This window comes from Astatotilapia calliptera, chromosome 7 (assembly GCF_964374335.1).
Source record: "Astatotilapia calliptera chromosome 7, fAstCal68.1, whole genome shotgun sequence".
In the NCBI taxonomy this organism is placed as follows: Eukaryota; Metazoa; Chordata; class Actinopteri; order Cichliformes; family Cichlidae; genus Astatotilapia; species Astatotilapia calliptera.
In genome coordinates this window covers 10600001-10618855 of record NC_137428.1, presented here as the reverse complement: position 1 = coordinate 10618855, position 18855 = coordinate 10600001, and the positions used below count along the sequence as shown (strand labels likewise).

The 18855-nt window shown below is 38.8% G+C and overlaps 2 protein-coding genes across 4 annotated transcripts in view; both read left to right on the top strand.

Annotated features, from left to right (window-relative positions):
- The window catches only part of nlrc5 (NLR family, CARD domain containing 5), a 39272-nt gene extending 27727 nt beyond the window's left edge, over nucleotides 1-11545 (top strand). For all 3 annotated transcript variants that reach the window (XM_080303433.1, XM_080303432.1, XM_080303431.1), the window contains 19 exons: nucleotides 56-139; nucleotides 706-783; nucleotides 937-1023; nucleotides 1160-1213; nucleotides 1378-1425; nucleotides 1699-1782; nucleotides 1879-1962; nucleotides 5178-5252; nucleotides 5400-5477; nucleotides 5592-5675; nucleotides 6169-6258; nucleotides 6375-6458; nucleotides 7782-7865; nucleotides 8139-8222; nucleotides 8320-8403; nucleotides 8498-8575; nucleotides 9532-9615; nucleotides 9767-9850; nucleotides 9956-11545. In XM_080303433.1, coding sequence (XP_080159559.1) covers nucleotides 56-139; nucleotides 706-783; nucleotides 937-1023; nucleotides 1160-1213; nucleotides 1378-1425; nucleotides 1699-1782; nucleotides 1879-1962; nucleotides 5178-5252; nucleotides 5400-5477; nucleotides 5592-5675; nucleotides 6169-6258; nucleotides 6375-6458; nucleotides 7782-7865; nucleotides 8139-8222; nucleotides 8320-8403; nucleotides 8498-8575; nucleotides 9532-9615; nucleotides 9767-9850; nucleotides 9956-10037 — 1510 coding nt within the window. In that variant the 3' untranslated portion in view covers nucleotides 10038-11545. The remainder of the gene's footprint in view (nucleotides 1-55; nucleotides 140-705; nucleotides 784-936; nucleotides 1024-1159; nucleotides 1214-1377; nucleotides 1426-1698; nucleotides 1783-1878; nucleotides 1963-5177; nucleotides 5253-5399; nucleotides 5478-5591; nucleotides 5676-6168; nucleotides 6259-6374; nucleotides 6459-7781; nucleotides 7866-8138; nucleotides 8223-8319; nucleotides 8404-8497; nucleotides 8576-9531; nucleotides 9616-9766; nucleotides 9851-9955) is intronic.
- Nucleotides 11546-11682: 137 nt separating this feature from the next.
- cpne2 (copine II) overlaps nucleotides 11683-18855 on the top strand; it is a 54442-nt gene continuing 47269 nt past the window's right edge. The window contains exons 1-2 of the mRNA XM_026172976.2: nucleotides 11683-12904; nucleotides 18657-18850. Of these exons, the coding sequence (XP_026028761.1) occupies nucleotides 18674-18850 (177 nt within the window). The 5' untranslated portion in view covers nucleotides 11683-12904; nucleotides 18657-18673. The remainder of the gene's footprint in view (nucleotides 12905-18656; nucleotides 18851-18855) is intronic.

Genomic DNA, 18855 nt, shown 5'->3' with positions numbered 1-18855 from the left:
AATCTAAATTTCTTTATGCTTTTTTTTTGCCTTCTCTGCTTTATTTCTCCATCAGAATCAGGGAAGGTAGTTTGAAGCATGAACATCTGATCCGATTAGCAGAGATTGTGTCCAGTTGTCCCCATCTGGCCAAAGTGGAGTAAGTATCCCTCAGTCTTAAGACAAATTTTTGGGTTTCATCAGATAAAAACAATGGCCTCTTTTTAATTAGTTATTACACTTAATAAAACTGGTTCATAAACTGACTTCTTGTAAAATATGGAAAGATCACAACAAGGCCATATTTCTTTGTTAACATTTTAGATTTGAAACTACCAGCAAGAAATTGCCTGATTAATGATCAAGTCACTGACCTCACAGCCCATTGCTCATTCAGTGGTGCTAGTTTCAGATATTGTGCAAATGTACTGTTTATAAGGTTGGAAAAACCTGCAGTCAGCTAAGATTGAAGAAGTCACTTGGATGAGTGACGAAACGTTTCTCCCACTTAAAACGCTAAGATGAACCTTTTTGGGATTTTCTTACCAGGATGATTGAGCATGCATTAAGACAGCAAGGAACTGATTAGAAATGCATCTATTATTTATTAAAAGTCTCTTTATGCTAAGAGTCTCAGGGTATTCAGGGTTTAACCTTCCTTTCTGGCCTCCATTATCTAACCATGATCAGAAAGTACATAGTGATATGTCTGTGGTTCATCTGCAGATTAAACCACAGCTTACTGGAGCAGACTGAACATTTCCTACAGCTGCTGAGCTTCAGTCAAAGTGGATGTGTTTTCAGGTGAGACAAAAGAATCTTTACTATTATCTCTTCTGTCAATGTTTTCAAGCCTTTTTCAAACTACAACTTATCCAAATCAGTCATGGCTGTTCAGTGAACGGCTGTTAAAGCATTGAATTATAATGAGTGTATTACACGTGCTTTTCTACTCAGTATTGAGGAGCGTTGGATCAGCGCTGAGAAAGCGGTTGGATTAATGCTCCACTGTTTGCAACTCAATAGCAATATTCAAACTGTCAGGTAAGATATGCATATAGATGCAAATGAACACAGATGTCAGGAAATGCTCCTTTTAAACAAATCAAACATATTGTAACATTCCCCAAATAAAGATACAGTATGTGTGTCAAAGCTGTGAACTATATTCATTTTCCAGGATTCATCAAAACACACTCCACCTGACCAGTTCCACTGGACTGACGACAGATAGGTAATGATTATTGTTTAATGATTGTTATATAGACAGCAGCTGTACTCTTCGGGAGTTTATTGATTAAAGTGTAAATATAAAATAACAGTTATTTTGAATTTAATGTTTCTAGAAATCAAATGATTCCGATTTTTGATTTGTGTCTTTTGCTTGTTTGTTTGCAGTGATCTCTCTGGAAATGCAGCTCAATCGAGTGCCATAAAGAAAATTGGGTGCTTTTTTATTTTATACATTATATTTTACATTTTCATGATACCTGCAAGGAATGCACACTTTGATTACAGCCTCCACGCACTGCTATATTACTCAGTGTATATGCTATATATTTAGCTTTCCTTGCAGGAAAAAAGAAAAAGCCCACTGTTGTAAAGGTTGTTCTTTTTTTCTAGTAAATTGTATTAATTTACACCACACTCTGGCTGAATTCCTTTGAAAGTAAAGACAGTATAAAGGAAAAACGAATTCCTCTTATCTCTCTGCTTTAGCCTTGTGGACTGTGCAGTAAATGTGTATCAGCTTGCAGCCATAGAGAGCGTCATCCTCAGTTGTCCATTTCTGACAGAACTGGAGTAAGTAGTCACATTTCAGTATTTAACATTGGCATGTGCTCTGTAGTACTCAAGGGAAATAAATTAGTAAAAAAAAAAATGTTTGTTCCCATTCAGGTTTTCCCACAACAGCCTCGGTGTAGAGGGAGCTGAGTTTCTCTGTTCTGTTCTTCCCCGGTTGCCCAATCTCACTTCACTCAGGTCAGAACCTTTTCAAATTTGACCAACCTGACTTTTAAAGATCTCCTATAACAACTATTTTCTCTGTCATCCACAATATTGCTTCCAAAGAGAGTGATGTGACTGTGCTCGAGACATTGTCACAGGTCTTCCTGCAGCCTAACACAATTCAGCACTTAAAGTGAGCAACACATTTTAGAACTTGTCCGAAGCATTTTTAGAACATTAATTTTCAATTCCCCTATTGATTCATTCATTTAGCAACACTCTTCCACTGGACATTACAAATACCTACATGGCCAATGCTCCATTCAGGATATCTGGGAAATTAGAGCATTCATAAAAATAATAATGATAATAATATAAAAAAGCAGCTGTGGATTGCATGATTCCAAAACCTTGAAAAGGTGGCCATATCTCAGATTGTCATAACTGCTGTTAGGATTTTATAATGTTCCCAATTTAAGGAGGAATTATAACACTTTCCTCTGTTTCCCTTTGTTCGGTCACCATCAGTACTGCTAATGACTGCTCCACAGCGCTACCTATAGTGCTGTGCAAAAGTAATGAGCCACCCTTTATTTCTTTGTAATATGTTTCCAGCAAACCAGATTTTCTTGTACCTGAACGTTTTTGTAGGAGTGTTTTTTATTCAGCCATTTAACACTGACTCATGGATTGTTCAAACGCAGAAAAGACACTCAAGTTGAACCAGTGCTGTGCCTACACATAAAACTTGGCAAAGAACTATTTTCATTACTAGCAGCCTGGAGCATAATTTGTTCTCATTTAGTTGATAAATGTCAAAGCTAGCACAGTTTCAAAGGCATAAAACAGTATTTTTCACCAATACAGTAGTTCCCAACGAGCTTTTAGTCAGAAACTTGGTATATGTATTTAACAAGTGTAGTGAAGACGTGGAGGAAGAAGTGACAGGCTCATAAAAAACCCAAATATATAAGCCATTCTTGGTGAGCAGTGTTGGTCAAGTTACTTGAAAAAAGTAATCAGTAACTAATTGCTGATTACTTCCCCCAAAAAGTAATCCCGTTACTTTACTGATTACTTATTTTTAAAAGTAATTAATTACTTAGTTACTTAGTTACTTTTTAAAAACACGATTTACAACCTGAAGAGGTGATAAAGCGATAGATCTTTCAGCCCAATTCTACCTTTTCTGCATAACCTATCATACAAAATGTAATCAAATGGAAAAGTCTCTCTTTTTTTAACTTGTTTTATCAGTTTTAATCTTTTAACTTCAAGCAAAAATTTAATTATATGCAACATTCTCTGACTTGAATAAATTAGTTTAACATTTAAACCTATTTTCTGCACATTCCAGCACATAAAATAAAATATTTTTTGTGTTTACACTCACTCTTTCAAATAGATGCAAGTAAAACACAGCAGAAAATAAATAAAGTTACAAGTAACGCGTTACTGCCCATCTCTGTTGGTGAGGCCCAGAATAAAGGCCCAGTATGATAAATAAACACCTTTCCCTTCACACCCCCTGGTGAACTGTTTTCATGATCTTCTGTGGACAGGTGGATCCAATGTAGAGCCTCACTGCTCAAAGTAATGTAAAGTAATTAAAAGTGATGCAGTAAATTACTTAATTTCTCACCAAAGGAAGGATTTGTTACAATATTCGTTACATTACTTTCATGTTACTCTGTATAATGATCTAAATGCATTGTCACCAGTGTTGGGCAAGTTACTTTGAAAAAGTAATTAATTATAGTTACTAGTTACTTCTTCAAAAAAGTTAGTAACTAAGTTACAAGATTCTAAAAGTAATTAACTACTTGAAAAGTAACTATTGCATTACTTTAAAAAAAAATGTTTATCCCTCTGGGGTCCAGGGTAGAATTGGCCATTTTAACTACCTTTGATGTTTCCTCCATATTTCACCTTTAAAAACTATTTACTTTGCCTTGTTTGGTATCATCCTTTTCAGCACAACCTCACGTGTCTGAATTTACAGTTATGTTTTCATTTTGACATACTGTGTTAACACAATTGAGCTAAAATCAAACAAAAAACATCAAATCAGAGTAGAAAAAGTGATATTTTTTACTGTAACAACCACAAACATGTTTAATGAAACATATTTCATAACTTTAAATGCAAAAATAAATTGTCAATCTTAAAATCCTATCCTAAAGTTTTGCAAACAACAAAGTTATTTGCAGCCATTTACATTTTACCCTTTTTTTAATAACCATTTCAAACTATTTACAGAACAATCAGCTGTTCTGCATTCAATAAGATGTCACACAAATTATTTGTGCCACTCCAAATATTTCTGTCCACTATGAAGGAGAACATCACAGCCTGATACCTGCAGGTCTGACAGCAGCAGGTGTATCACTCCTCCTGTTTTCATTCAGCAGTCACCTCATTGTTCTGACACACAACACAAAACTATCCACACCACTACACTAACTACACAAGACAACACATTAACTACACGCTCCAAACATGCTAAACGTCGCAAATTTCTCACATCTCAAAACTCGCTCTCTCTCTTTTTCTGCTGTCTCTCTCTCTCTCTCTCCCTCTCGCCGTCACTCCTAAAACTTCCCCCTCTTCCTAAACAACCACATGTCATGTTGCCATATCATTTTTTGATCGGTCAACATGGTACATTTTTCCACCAACACGAGCAGGCTGTTTTTTGTTTTAATTTTTTTGCTCATAAGCAGAGAGTGCTCGCTGCGCTGTCCTTAGACAGTAAACGTGACGAAACTATTGAGGAAAAAACAGGCGTATATATTGTTTATCATGACTCTGGTTTTACGTGGCCCATCAACACAATTTAAAAACTGGTATATATCACCTTGTTGCTTTGTCATCTTTAAGTGGTCATGTGATTGGCTTACCACGACTACTTTATTCTTCCTCAGTCAAACAGCAGCACTCATGCGATTGTTTTGCCCCCTTAGCTCCAGGTGTTGTGCCAAAAAGTGATCGTCTACCAGCTGATTGTAGCACAAACACAAGAAAAATAAAGGCTTGTTAGATGTTTTTTGTTTTTTTCCTTTTTGTCTGTCTGGCCTATTGAGCCTTTGTAATGCAAGTAGCAACATAAGTAAATGTAATGTAATACTAAATTTAGTAATATAGTAGTAATATATTACTGAAAAATGTAATGTGATTACAGTAAGAGTTACTTCAGAATGTGTTACACCGAGCACTGGGGGGCTCTAACCATCCTCTGTTTCTTCCAGTCTGTCGGGTCATCAGATTAGTGAGACGGCAGCTCAAAATATGACCAGGTTTCTGCCCTGTCTACGATCACTTAAGTAAGCATTTATGATATATAAGATGAGTGTGGATGTACATGACTGTGTGAAAAATAATGTCTAGAATATGAACTTATATTTAGGCTGCTGTAAAATGTTACACACAGTGAATAAACATTTGTTCACAATGGAACTTTTCTGCTGTAGTCTTTCCCACTGTGTTTTGCCTGGAGGACTGCAGCTCATTGAAGCACTGGGACAGTGTGTTATTCTTGAAGACCTTTGGTAAGGCATGCACACACACACAGATACAACAATACAGCTGTTTTTTCTGTTGGATAAAATAAAGAAGCTGTTAAAAAATGTCAGTTTTTTTCTGTGTTTTCTGTGCACCCTAAGTTTGGATTCTGTGGCACTGAATGAGGAGAGCAGGATGTGTCTGGCACGAGCTCTAAAACATATCAACTCTATTCGCCGTCTCAGGTAAGAAACACTCTCTGTTTCTTTGCAGTAGTCAGAATCCAAGAGCTAAAGTAAATCTTGGTTTGTTCTTTACCACATAGTCTTCAGGATTTATTGAACAGAGATCAAAACTCTTCCAGGCAGACATCTTTGCTGTTTTCACCACAGTGCACTTCACTCTGCATTTACACTATAATGCACATGATGCTTTTTGTTGGCCAATGTTGGTGCTGTTTGTCATACCAGCATGTCATCAGGCTCTTATGAACCTCGTAATTAATTAGTAGGATCTGATCCTACTAATCCCCCCACCGCAGGGACAAATTTGTCCCTTATCGTTCCCAGTTCTCTCATAGCGCTAAGCTGTAAAATGTAGCTGGCAAGGTGCCTGGTCAGCATATGTCAAAGCCTTTTATGCATTTCTAACATACAGATCATATTCCCATGGCTATAAATCCTCATCAAAATACACATCTACCTAACATAACTAATACATTTTGTGTGTGTGTACCAGGCTGAATGAGATTGTCACAGCAATGGACAATCTCAGCGTTCTGGATCTCCTGGCTGCCACGAAGGGACACGCACATTTAGAGCAGATAGAGTGAGTCTTTCATTCATACCTAGCGCTCACTGGACATTACCATTCACCTTCTGTCAGTCTGTCATTAAAAAAAGAAGAAGCTTGGCTTTGAGAATGTTGGATTTGCTCTTTCTCAGGTTGGGGGGCTGGAGGATGGCTTGCAGAGGAATAGAAGAGCTGAACAGGCTCATTCCGAACTGGAAAGAGCTCAGGAAGATAAAGTATGTACACAGGGGGTGGAAAACATAGAAAGTTTGTATTTTACTGATCTCCAAAACCCTTTAGCTGCATTTCCAACATGTTTTCTCCAGGATATGTTCACCTTCACCCCAAGAGAAATAGTAATATTTTTATTAATGCTTTAAAATACTTTGTTTATGTCACATGACCAATCTTCTGTAGATTATACTCATGCCGAGTTCCATTTATCCTGTCATATACAACATGAGTGTGAAGTAGTTTCTTTGCCTTTTTTGTAAACAATCCAATAATAAAAATATTAGTACATGCTGGGCCATAAATCAGAACCACAGGTTGAGACGTGCAAGTCATTCAGAATGTTACAGCAATTTTATCGTTCCTTTATGGGGACCAACTGTTTGCACTATGCAGCAGGTTCGTCCTTCCAAGTGTGTTTGACTGACAGCCACAAAATGTCTACAGGCTCAAGATGTTTTTCATATTACCGTCCCTTATGCTTTTATGCTTATTTTTTTTAAAGAGAATGGTCTTTTTATGCTTATACTTCATATTTACATATCCAGCTCCGGTTTGAACCCCTGAAGTACTCATTTAAATGTGCACAAGTTAAACTCTTTGGCTTGAATGAAAGCTTCCCAAAATTTGATGAAGAAATTTGCAACTTTGTTGCCTCCACTGGGCTCACTGTCTCTACTTCCTTCCACTTTTATTTGTAGATCCCAATGAATAATTGTTGTGGCAGGCAGTAAACCTATACACATCAAGTAAACTGAAGGAATTCTGAATCTGAGGTTGCATAGCCAGAAACAATGACCCAGATTAAATTCAATCCAAAGTTCTTCCAGTAACTAATGCAATCTATGCCATAAGGACAAAAGTACTGGGCCAAATCTCGTAATCTTTGAATTCAGGTGTTTTCAGTCCATTTGCCACACATCAAATCAATCAATCAAATCAAGCACCCAACCATGCAGTATGTCTTTGCAAACAGTTGTGAAAGAACAAGTCAAGTCAGCTTGTGAAATTTCTTTGGTCCTAAATATTCCGTGATCAGTTGTAAATGATATTATTGCAAAGTTGAAGCGTTTAAGTAGTTTATGGCACAGTTTCAAAAGGGTTTCCAGTTACCTATAGAGAAGATTTAATTGAGCTATATCAATCCACTGTAATGTGTAGGGTGTCTATTATCCATATAATTTAAAAGTAAAGTTTGAGTTAGGTTTGGCGCCATCAAGTGGAATAATCAAAAAAACAAACTATTGACAGAACACTTTACATGGTCCATTAACAGTTATTAAAAATGAGTAAATTTGCTTTTCTTGCTGTGTGTGTTTATCCTCCAGGCTGTCAAAGAACCTTATCAGTGACCAATCAGGAGAGAAGCTGCTTGAGGCTTTGAAAGCCTGCAGCCACCTGGAGGAGCTCTGGTGAGAATGCGTTTCATTCCTGTAAATGTGCTTTTGGCATTTGATTGCAACACTGTGCAAGAGTTTGCATGTGCATGCATTTGGCTAAAGAAGTGCACAAAATAAGCCCTCAAAACTTTTGAGTGAACATTTTAATCTTCAAAATTGTTTATTTTCCTTGGAAAAGCTGAGTTTTATATATTTGGCTATATCATTAATTGGCATTTAACTCAAGCAACTCAAAGATTGTTTTAAAATGTACATATTTATATGTCTTTTTGTGCACTCTTCCAGTCTGTCCGATAACAAACTGGGAATCCTCACTGCTGCCAGGATGGCCCTCATTTTCCCATCACTGACACACCTCAGTGTGTTAGAGTAAGTCTCACACAGTGTTACATGTTCTTATTGATATGTGTTTCTCCCCTCACTTATTCAGCCTTTTTGTTCTTCTGTATTTCTGTGTCATTTATAGCATTTCGCTCAACCACATTGACCATGAAGGCTCCAATAGCCTTTCCAAAGCCATAATGTGCATGAAGAACCTCAAAAAGATTAAGTAAGACTCATTTGCTTTGATTATTTTCAGAATCACAGCTCACACAGATGACTACACTTACTGATTGTTTTTTGTCTTTTGCACAATAATTCAGCCTGACCTCTGTTGGGACTTCAGAGCTGCGTCCTGTTGTAGCCAGTCTGGCTCACTGTCCCCTCATACAGGAAGTTGGGTAAGATAAAGCAAAGTGATCAAACATTTAATAATCTGGTGCTGTTCTGTGTTCTACTCATGGACATGTCAGTTCTATAAGAGTTGGCACACACTGTATGTAATGATTTGTCAATCTTGTAAACTCATGTTTTATTCACAATAGAAAACACATCAAAGGTTTTAACTGAAATGTAGCATTTAAGAAAAATATTAGCTCCTTTTAAAGTTACTATGATCACATATGGCTTCTTCTTTACATGCACTAACTTGCACTTGTAGATGAATCACAAACAGTGATTTCTGGAAGTATTCCTGAGGGAGTTCTGTGAGAGAAGCATGCCTGTTTTTAATGCATTTCCATCCGAGGGAACAAAGATCACAGGCATCCAATACTGATGTTTGACCTTGTCCCTTGCACACAGGGATTTCTCCAAATCTACTCAATCTTTCTGATGATGTCATGCACTGTATGAGAAGATATTCAGGGTTTTTTTTATTGCAGATTGTTCAGCCTCTGTCCATCACTGCTTCTTTTTATACCCCACTATGTGACCAACCCATTGCATTTTAACCTAATTATTTGCTAAATGGTGTCCACATGTTTCTTTATAATGCCACTTTCTTTTCCACCCTTTTGTTGCCCTTGTCCCAGCTGAGACACTGTGAACCCATCAAATACAAAATGAGTAAATATTTTTCTCAGTTTAAACACTGGATGTTTTCTATTGCCGCTTATGAACAGAATATGGATTGAACTCTGCAGATTATTTCATTCTGTTTTTGCCTAAATTTTACACAGCACCACACGTTTTAAGGAATTGATTATTTAATTATTTAAGGTATTGTTGTACATAACACTCTAGTTTTTAATTAAAAGTAATTTATGATATTCGCATCTTAGGATAACATTTTTGCGTGATGCTTCAGCTTCTGTTCATCAAACCTCTCTCTCTCTATGTCTTGGTGTCTGTCTAGTCTGGGTTGGAATAACTGTCGTGATGAAGTGGCACTGGAAGTGGCCAGGGTTTTGCCTTTCTGTCATACGCTGACTCAGATAGAGTGAGTAAAACACACACATAAAGACCCGCAACTGCAAGAGTTTTGCTTTTTTCATTCCACTTTTCATTTAGGCTTTCTTATATTTATAAAACCAATAAGGAAAACAACTCTTGTCTCAGTACATGAGAGATTAAGTGTTTATTTCTCACAGTCTCGAGTGCAACAGCTTGAGTGTTTCTGGAGCGGAGGCCCTGCTTAAGGCCTTAAGGTTCTGCCCTGCTCTGCAACTCATCAGGTAAACTTCCTGCACTGCTAGACCTGCATTATCCAAGGAAACCTTATTAATTTCTAATGTTGTGGTAATGTTCTGGCCTTTATAAGTTATTGAACTTGGTTTCAGACTCTGGAAGAACAAAATCTCTGACGGTGATGTCCATAGGCTCGGTCTAAGGGACAGAAGGATGAATTTCTCTTCCACCTGATATGATCTGCACTGCTTGACAGTTGAGAAGCACAATTCCAGTTCATCAGCACCAGTGCAGACGAACAGTCCAGTACTTTTTCTGCCAACACTGACTTAAAAATCTGTGAGAATTTTATTTTTTATTTTTTTTTTGCTTGAAGTGTTTTGGGGGTTTTTTTTCTAAGTGCTGCTCTATTGAAACACGGCTGTACAGTTGAAATAAGTTTGTTAGAACAAGAAGAAATAATGTATTTTTGAAACTATTTAAATCCCTGACTTTGCACTGATTGGCCTTTGGTTTCACAAAGCAGGAGACGGGTGGAAGCCACTGAAACACATAAACAAAGCAGGTCCCGCCTGTTCACTTTTAACTAATGTATCACACTCATGACTAAATTCTTCCCTACTGAATTGAACAGATAATATTTTACTGTTATAACGGGACTACAGTATTTCCCATATGACATGATCATTTCAAACTTGTTACAATAAAATTAGAAAAAATCACAAAGTACATTAAAGATGGCTTTTAAAAAAAAGATTACACTAACTTATGTATGCACTTAAAAAAGTGTGAAATCACTAAACCTGTGTTGAGCCCCGCCTTTCAGTAGCACACCACTGAGCTCCCAAACTGCTGTGAAAATAAAGGCCACACTGTGTTATTTTCCTGTGAGGAAATGATGAATATATCTTTGCAGACTCTGATACGAGGAGTCAATTTGCATTGTGGAATGTTTACAATAATTAGAGGCCACATTACTGAAAACACAAGAAATCACAAAGTCACAGTAAAAGAAGAGTTACCTGCTCCTATGGTGACTCTAGGTCGTGGTCTCTATCCAATGTGCGTATTTATTTCTGCTGTTTATCATAGGAGGACACAAGAAATTGTATGTATTTATTGAGCTGTGATTGAATCAGGGTTAAAATTTTTAAAAAGAAATATTTTTATAGGAATGTATTTGCTTTGTGACCAAAAGAAGATACTGTAATTTTTGCAGGTCGCACCAGTTGTATTTCTGACTTTCTAAAGTCATGTTGATGCTTTGATTTCTGAATGTAATGCACCTTATTCCTTTCTCTTTTCCTGTGTGTAATTGTCCGTTTTTTTGTTTTGTTTTGTTTATTTTTCCTTTGATTTTTGGAGCAACACTGGCTCTTGCTGAAAGGATTTAAAATTGCTTATTTGTTAAATATAGTTTTTGAAAGGTTTGTGTGCAGGTTGTGCTTGACAGAAAAATTGCAGATACTTTTGATATTCCCTGACTATGAGTTGCATTAAGATGTGACCTGCTAATTAGAAAACTTTAAATTGAGTTTCTATTTTTTGTTATGTCAGCGGTTTTATAAAGTATGATGTTAAATTTAAACAGGTCAACAAGACACAAACTCAGCAAAATCTGCTCTAGCAATACATGCCAGTTAAATAAAGTCTAATACAAAAATATGCACCTCAACTATAATATACAACTTAAAAAAATTCTGGTTTGTTCTCAATGTCAACAATTAAAAGTTGATACCTGATTGCTTTATGCTTTGTCTTTACATCGTTTTGGTGTAGATTAGGTCATCTTACGTCCTGCTCATTGTGGAAAGCACAATTTATATCTCTCCTGTTTCCTTGTCAGCGGCACCAGCAGCTGCGTTCGCAGCTGTGGACGTCAGTGAAATGTTATCATTTATGTTCGCTTTCCGCCCTCTTGTGGTTAACAGTGGTACTGCAGAATGGGCTGCATGAGGATTACCAAAACTTGGGTCCTTTTACTTCAGGTGTTTGTGTGTGGATTGAAGCACTCGTGAGTCCTTAAAAAGTTAGACACAAATCATTGTAAACATTTATGAAGGTTAGTTTACGCTTGTGGATCATATCGTACGCATTTGCAACCCTTTGGAGGCAAATTTCTCTCCGTAGAAGATGGATTTGCTTTGCTTGCTATTCTTGCACAATGTTCATATGAAATTATCAGAAAAATGTTGTGTATACCCCAGGATCAACGAGACTCTGAAACTGTGGGCGTGCTTACACGCAGCACATAAAAACATGCAAATGTGACTAAAGATGTCAAGTTTTACAAGGGTAATTTACATTTTATTGAAATTCAACTAAATAACAATGGAAACTAAAATAAGACTGAATACATAACACATAAAATACTGCGCATGCAGATGTACATGCTTTGGCTTTGCTGCGTTTAGCAGAAGCAAAAAATACTTTCAAAATAATGCTTTAAAGTGCTGATTCTTTCGTGCTTTTGAGTACTGTAAATAGCCTTATTTTACATCTAATGTGGCTGTAGTGTTAAAAGAAAGTTAACAAACTTGGGGCCTGGTGTCTGTACTATTCACAAGGAAGAAGATTAAAGTCATGTTTTAGAGATAAACTAAGTACTTAGTAAATTAAAAAAAATCAAAATAATAAATGTTTTAAATGTGGAATAAATGCATTCCCCGTATTAACTAGGGTATAAAAACATGCATCTTTTCCCTGTTCTGTAATTTTATGGAAAACATAGACACTGATCGCTCATGAATGACTAACCGGAAGTAGTTTTTTCTGCTTGACTCTTCCGCTTTTGTTTTGGGAGTGGGTTTGTCGTACTTCCGCTGTGAGGCCACCACTGTTGGCTTTATTAAACTCCGTCCTTCAGTGGCCGGGCGCAGAGAGCACAGTCCAGGCTACGAGGATGGTTTGTGTTCACACACTGTTGCGCCTTCCAGGATACTCCGGTTAAAAAAAAAATTAATAATAAAAAAAATGTTAACCTCAGCTTTCACTCCTTTATAGGAAAATTGGCTCTGCTTTTCCTCTCTCTTTACTGTGCGCAGCACTTAAAGATTTTTTTAAGTGAAAAGCGGCGGAGAAGTTGTTCGTCATTTACCGAGGTGAGTCGGTTTCACATTTTCCTGTTGGGTTTACATTAGAAGAAGAGATCTGACAGCAGCTCCCGAGTCAAAGGGGAACCGGGGAGCTTCTAAGACGCAAAAATAACCCTTGCAGCCAAAATGTACAGTCGGTGTGCTTCTCTTGGAGGTTAATCACGGAAGGATGTGGGGAAGATGTCATGTTTTGACGAGCACCTTTCATGTAGGACCAAAAAAATATCACAGGAAATATGGTACAGAATAGACAGGTGTTGTGTTTGTGTGTGTGAAAGAGAGTTTTAATGGTCAAGTTGGCACATCTCTCTCCTTCATTCAGATCTGGAGTCTACTCTTCACTGATGTTGGCCACTTTGGCACCAATATGGCTCACCGGTCTTGTAATTACACTTAAAGCGTGCTGATCCTTCCGCTAGTATTAACAAGTTGGCATCTGCTTCCATGCTTTTTGCGCCTCAGTCAGTCACTTTAAGCTGCCTGCCCATCCTGCAGGTGTGAGCAGGTGTGAAGCTTTTTGGCACGGTCAGTACAGTCAGAGGCCTGCACCTGGACCTGGATTTTGTTTGTGTTTTCTTTCTACAGTGCACTCATACACAAAGTGCATCATGTAGCCAAAAATGATGCAATAGCAGCTCTAGGTCTTTTAGAGCCACAGTACAAGAAACATGCAGTTTTGTGAGGTTCAGTTGCTTTTAGAAAACATTCATCCTGCTCACCCCCCCCCCCCCCCCTCCCCCCATGTCTCAAATATTGCGGACCTATCCTGAATCCAGTTAAAGTGCAGCACAGTTCACTTGAGCAATATACTGCACACCTTTTAAAGCTGCTCTGGTGCATTGTAGCATACTTCATCAAGCCATGTTTTCTTTGATAATGCTATTTGGCAATCTGTGATGTCTTTTTATTCTTAATCATTCAGACTTCTATATAAGGGATAGAGCAGGTGTCAGCTTAAAGCTGGATTTATCCCACTCTCTGCTCCTTCTCTCACTGGAGTTGTTAATAGCATCTATAAATACAGGAGACTGCCACTGAGACCATAAACAAGGAGCGAGTGAGTAAAAGTAGTTGAGCCAGTCAAAACACGCTTTTCTCCACCTATGAATGATAAAGCGAGTGAATGAAAATGTTGCACTGGTATTTTCAGTGCATCACCACTACCAGTTTGACATCACAGTGGAGCTGAGCGGGAGGAGCACGCTGCTTATGACACATTAGTATCTTAGCAACAGACAGCATCCTTTTAGCATGCCGCTGTGAGAACAAAACCACTGATCTGGACACGGGTGCGGTGCTGTTTGTATTGTCCTTAAAGCCACCTGGGAATTATTTCAAATGCAATACCACTGAGAATATATTCACAACATTTTTTACTAAAATCAGCAATTGTTTCAAGATGTGTGTGTGTGTGTGTGTGTGTGTGTGTGTGTGTGTGTGTGTGTGTGTGTGTGTGTGTGTGTGTGTGTGTATTCCCTCTTTCTGTTTTTTCCGTTCCTAGCCTGAGGCTTCTTTAGTTTAGAGGTAATGGCTTTGATCTGGGCTCAGGGCAGCGTGTGTGTGTGTGTCTTTGCAGTGCTTAATCCTGGGTATCATTGGGTTTATCACAGGGTAACTATGACTCTCATAATGCCCCCAGTGGATTTTTTTTTACACCAGTGTTGTTTTATTTGTACTCATTGGGTATTTTTAGCCAAACAGAACCATTTGTGTGATTAAGCCGAATTCTCAAGGTGATCTGATGTAATGGGGATTTACTAATTCTGTTATCTGGGTAAACTTCCACTCATTTCGTTAGATATCACATATGTCAAACAACTTAAAAAAACAAACAAACTGTGACATTAAAATGTTACTTCCATTCGACAAATGTCAAACACTGATTTCTGTAATTGTGCTCTCTGCGTGGCAACAGATACAGACACCCAGGGTGTTGGGAGCATCTCGTGTTCTCTCCTCAGCGGTGTCTCCAGTAATTTAGGATTTGGTTGGATACAGCGTAAGATGAGCACATGCACATGCTTGTCTGTTAGAGTTACGTCAAGGAAACTGCGGTTTATCCTGGACACCAGCCATCTGTGTGTATGTAACAGCAACCTACAGTTTTACATTTACATTACATGAGAGTAGCACATTTATTTACTCACTCTTCGTGGCACTGGCAGACACTTTTGAGCTGATGGTGACCATAGGTTATGAATAATATTGATATTGGCTGTTTATCTTTTTTTCATGACAGCCTAACAGGAAAATCTCTGCACATCTGTTTCTGTCATTTTAAGCCTCGGTAATGTTTCAGCCAGTTTCTGTACCTGCACTCTGTTTTAGTTTGGTCTAATTAATTGTCCATTTACTGAGCAGCCATTTTGGCTCAGGGTAAACACAGGTGTAATTAATAACTCTAATTATGGCTCTGTTCCATTTGGATGAGGTGCTGGCATTGTGTATGCTCACTGACAAGAATGGCATCAACATGCTAAATAGAACAGGACCATAACTTAGTTTTATCAGATATACCTGTGTTCACCGGTGTTAAGCTCATAAACACATGTTTTATTCACAGTTGCATGTAGAAAACATCAAATGTTTAAACTGAGAAAATGTGTCATTTTAAGATGACTTTGAATTGGATGACAGCAACACATTTAAAAAAAAACAAAAGGCAGTTAAAGTAAGTGGCACTAAAAAGAAACAGCTGGAGGAACATTTTGTGACTAATTGGGTTAAGTGGCAACAGGTCAGTAAGATGATGGGGTATAAAAAGAACAAGTAACGATGGGACAAGGTTCAACAATCTGCAAAAAACTATCTTCACAAATTGTGGAACAATTTTCAGCATTTTTCAGAATCAATATAAAACTACAAAGACTTTGAATATCTCCTCACCTACAGTACTTAATATCATCAAAAGAGAATCTAGAGAAATCTCTGTGCACAAGTCTGGAAAACATTATTTAATGCCTGTAATCCTCTGGTACTGCATTTACAGTGGGGCAAAAAAGTATTTAGTCAGCCACCGATTGTGCAAGTTCCCCCACTTAAAATGATGACAGAGGTCAGTAATTTGCACCAGAGGTACACTTCAACTGTGAGAGACAGAATGTGAAAAAAAAATCCATGAATTCACATGGTAGGATTTGTAAAGAATTTATTCGTAAATTAGGGTGGAAAATAAGTATTTGGTCACCTCAAACAAGGAAAATCTCTGGCTCTCACAGACCTGTAACGTCTTCTGTAAGAAGCTTTTCTGTCCCCCACTCGTTACCTGTATGAATGGCACCTGTTTGAACTCATCATCTGTATAAAAGACACCTGTCCACAGCCTCAAACAGTCAGACTCCAAACTCCGCCATGGCCAAGACCAAAGAGCTTTCGAAGGACACCAGGAAAAGTATTGTAGACCTGCACCAGACTGGGAAGAGTGAATCTACAATAGGCAAGCAGCTTGGTGTGAAAAAATCAACTGTGGGAGCAATCATCAGAAAATGGAAGACATACAAGACCACTGATAATCTCCCTCGATCTGGGGCTCCACGCAAGATCTCATCCCGTGGGGTCAAAATGATCATGAGAACGGTGAGCAAAGATCCCAGAACCACACGGGGGGACCTGGTGAATGACCTGCAGAGAGCTGGGACCAAAGTAACAAAGGTCACCATCAGTAACACACTACAACGGCAGGGAATCAAATCCCGCAGTGCCAGACGTGTTCCGCTGCTGAAGCCAGTGCATGTCCAGGCCCGTCTGAAGTTTGCCAGAGAGCACATGGATGATACAGCAGAGGATTGGGAGAATGTCATGTGGTCAGATGAAACCAAAGTAGAACCTTTTGGTATAAACTCAACTCGTCGTGTTTGGAGGAAGAAGAATACTGAGTTGCATCCCAAGAACACCATACCTACTGTGAAGCATGGGGGTGGAAACATCATGCTATGGGGCTGTTTTTCTGCCAAGGGGACAGGACGACTGATCCGTGTTAAGGACAGAATGAATGGGGCCATGTATCGTGAGATTTTGAGCCAAAACCTCCTTCCATCAGTGAGAACTTTGAAGATGAAACGAGGCTGGGTCTTCCAACATGACAATGATCCAAAACACACCGCCCGGGCAACAAAGGAGTGGCTCCGTAAGAAGCATTTGAAAGTCCTGGAGTGGCCTAGCCAGTCTCCAGACCTCAACCCCATAGAAAATCTGTGGCGGGAGTTGGAAGTCCGTGTTGCTCGGCGACAGCCCCAAAACATCACTGCTCTCGAGAAGATCTGCATGGAGGAATGGGCCAAAATACCAGCTACTGTGTGTGCAAACCTGGTAAAGACCTATAGTAAACGTTTGACCTCTGTTATTGCCAACAAAGGTTATGTTACAAAGTATTGAGTTGTATTTTTGTTATTGACCAAATACTTATTTTCCACCCTGATTTACGAATAAATTCTTTACAAATCCTACCATGTGGATTCATGGATTTTTTTTTCACATTCTGTCTCTCACAGTTGAAGTGTACCTCTGGTGCAAATTACTGACCTCTGTCATCATTTTAAGTGGGGGAACTTGCACAATCGGTGGCTGACTAAATACTTTTTTGCCCCACTGTAAAGTGGGCACCATTCTGTCATGGAAATCATCTAAAGGGCTCGGGAACACTTCCAGGAATCGCTGCCTGTTAACACAGAAATTCTGTTTGGAAAACATGGACCAAAGAGGAGAGGGATCATCAAGCTTGCACCTTGGACCAACTCGAGTCAAAAGCCTGTATCTTGTATGTTAGGGTGGTGCATTAGTGCCTATGGAGTTAGCAATGTGCCCATGCTGAAAGATGTATACAGGTTTTAGATCAACATATGGCTGCATCCAGTCGACCCCTTTTTCAGGCAAGGCCTTGCATATTTCAGCAAGATAAAGCCCAACCACAGCTACTCCAACAGCACAGTATAAGAGCTCGGGTGTTAAACTGACCTGCCTACAGTCCAGACCATTTAGCTGTTGGAAAAATTTAGTGCAAAGAAAACATACAACAGAGATCCAGTGCTGCTGAGCAGCTAGAATCCTATATCAAACAAAAATGGGATGGCTTGCCTCTCCCAAAAGTCCAGCAGCAGGTCTCCTCAGTTCCCAGACATTTATACACTGTTGTGTTGCTGTCAGCAATTTCATAATGACCTTAATGCTGTCTTAAAATAGTACATTTTCTCATTTTAAACATATGATATATTTTCTATGTTCTATTCCGGGTGGCTGCAGCTCAGGAGGTATAGCAGGTCATCTAGAAACCAAAAGGTTGGTGGTTGATATGCCAGATATCCTTTGGTTGCTCTCTGATGCTCCCATCACACAGTGAGTGAACACTTATGCAAAAAAGTACAGAAGAAGGTGTTTATAGGAATGTGAGTGAATGTGCGCCTATGCTGTGATGCAGGCTGTAACAGCTCTGCTATGATGGTACTCTGCAGAGGATAAATTCATTTAGTCTGTGAAAAAATAACCCTCACCACTTCACAGAGCCAAAGGTAGCATCTTCAGGTGTAATGTTTCCACCAGCTAACTGCACGTAATGCAGAGAGTTTTAGTTCACTGTCATGATATCACTGCACATATTCTCATTGCACAAGCTGAGAATGTGCTGAGATTTGTTATTAATAATCACAGCAGCTCTGTTTTATCTTATTTTTGTCAATCGACAGGATGACATATTTGGTTAAGTGTCAAGAAGTATGAAACTAAAAGTCTTTCTGCCTACTTCTGCCTGTTTGCTTTCCTTCAGGGTGATCAGGTGTGACCATGGCCTACACACTGGGCTTGGCCACTGATGGCCAGAAGCGCAGTGTCGGACCTCAGCACTGTGTCACACGGGTGGAGTTGTCGGTCACTGCGTCCAGCCTGCTCGATCGAGATGTAGCCTCCAAGTCGGATCCATTCTGCGTTCTCTTCCACGAAGTGGATGGAAACTGGGTGGAGGTACA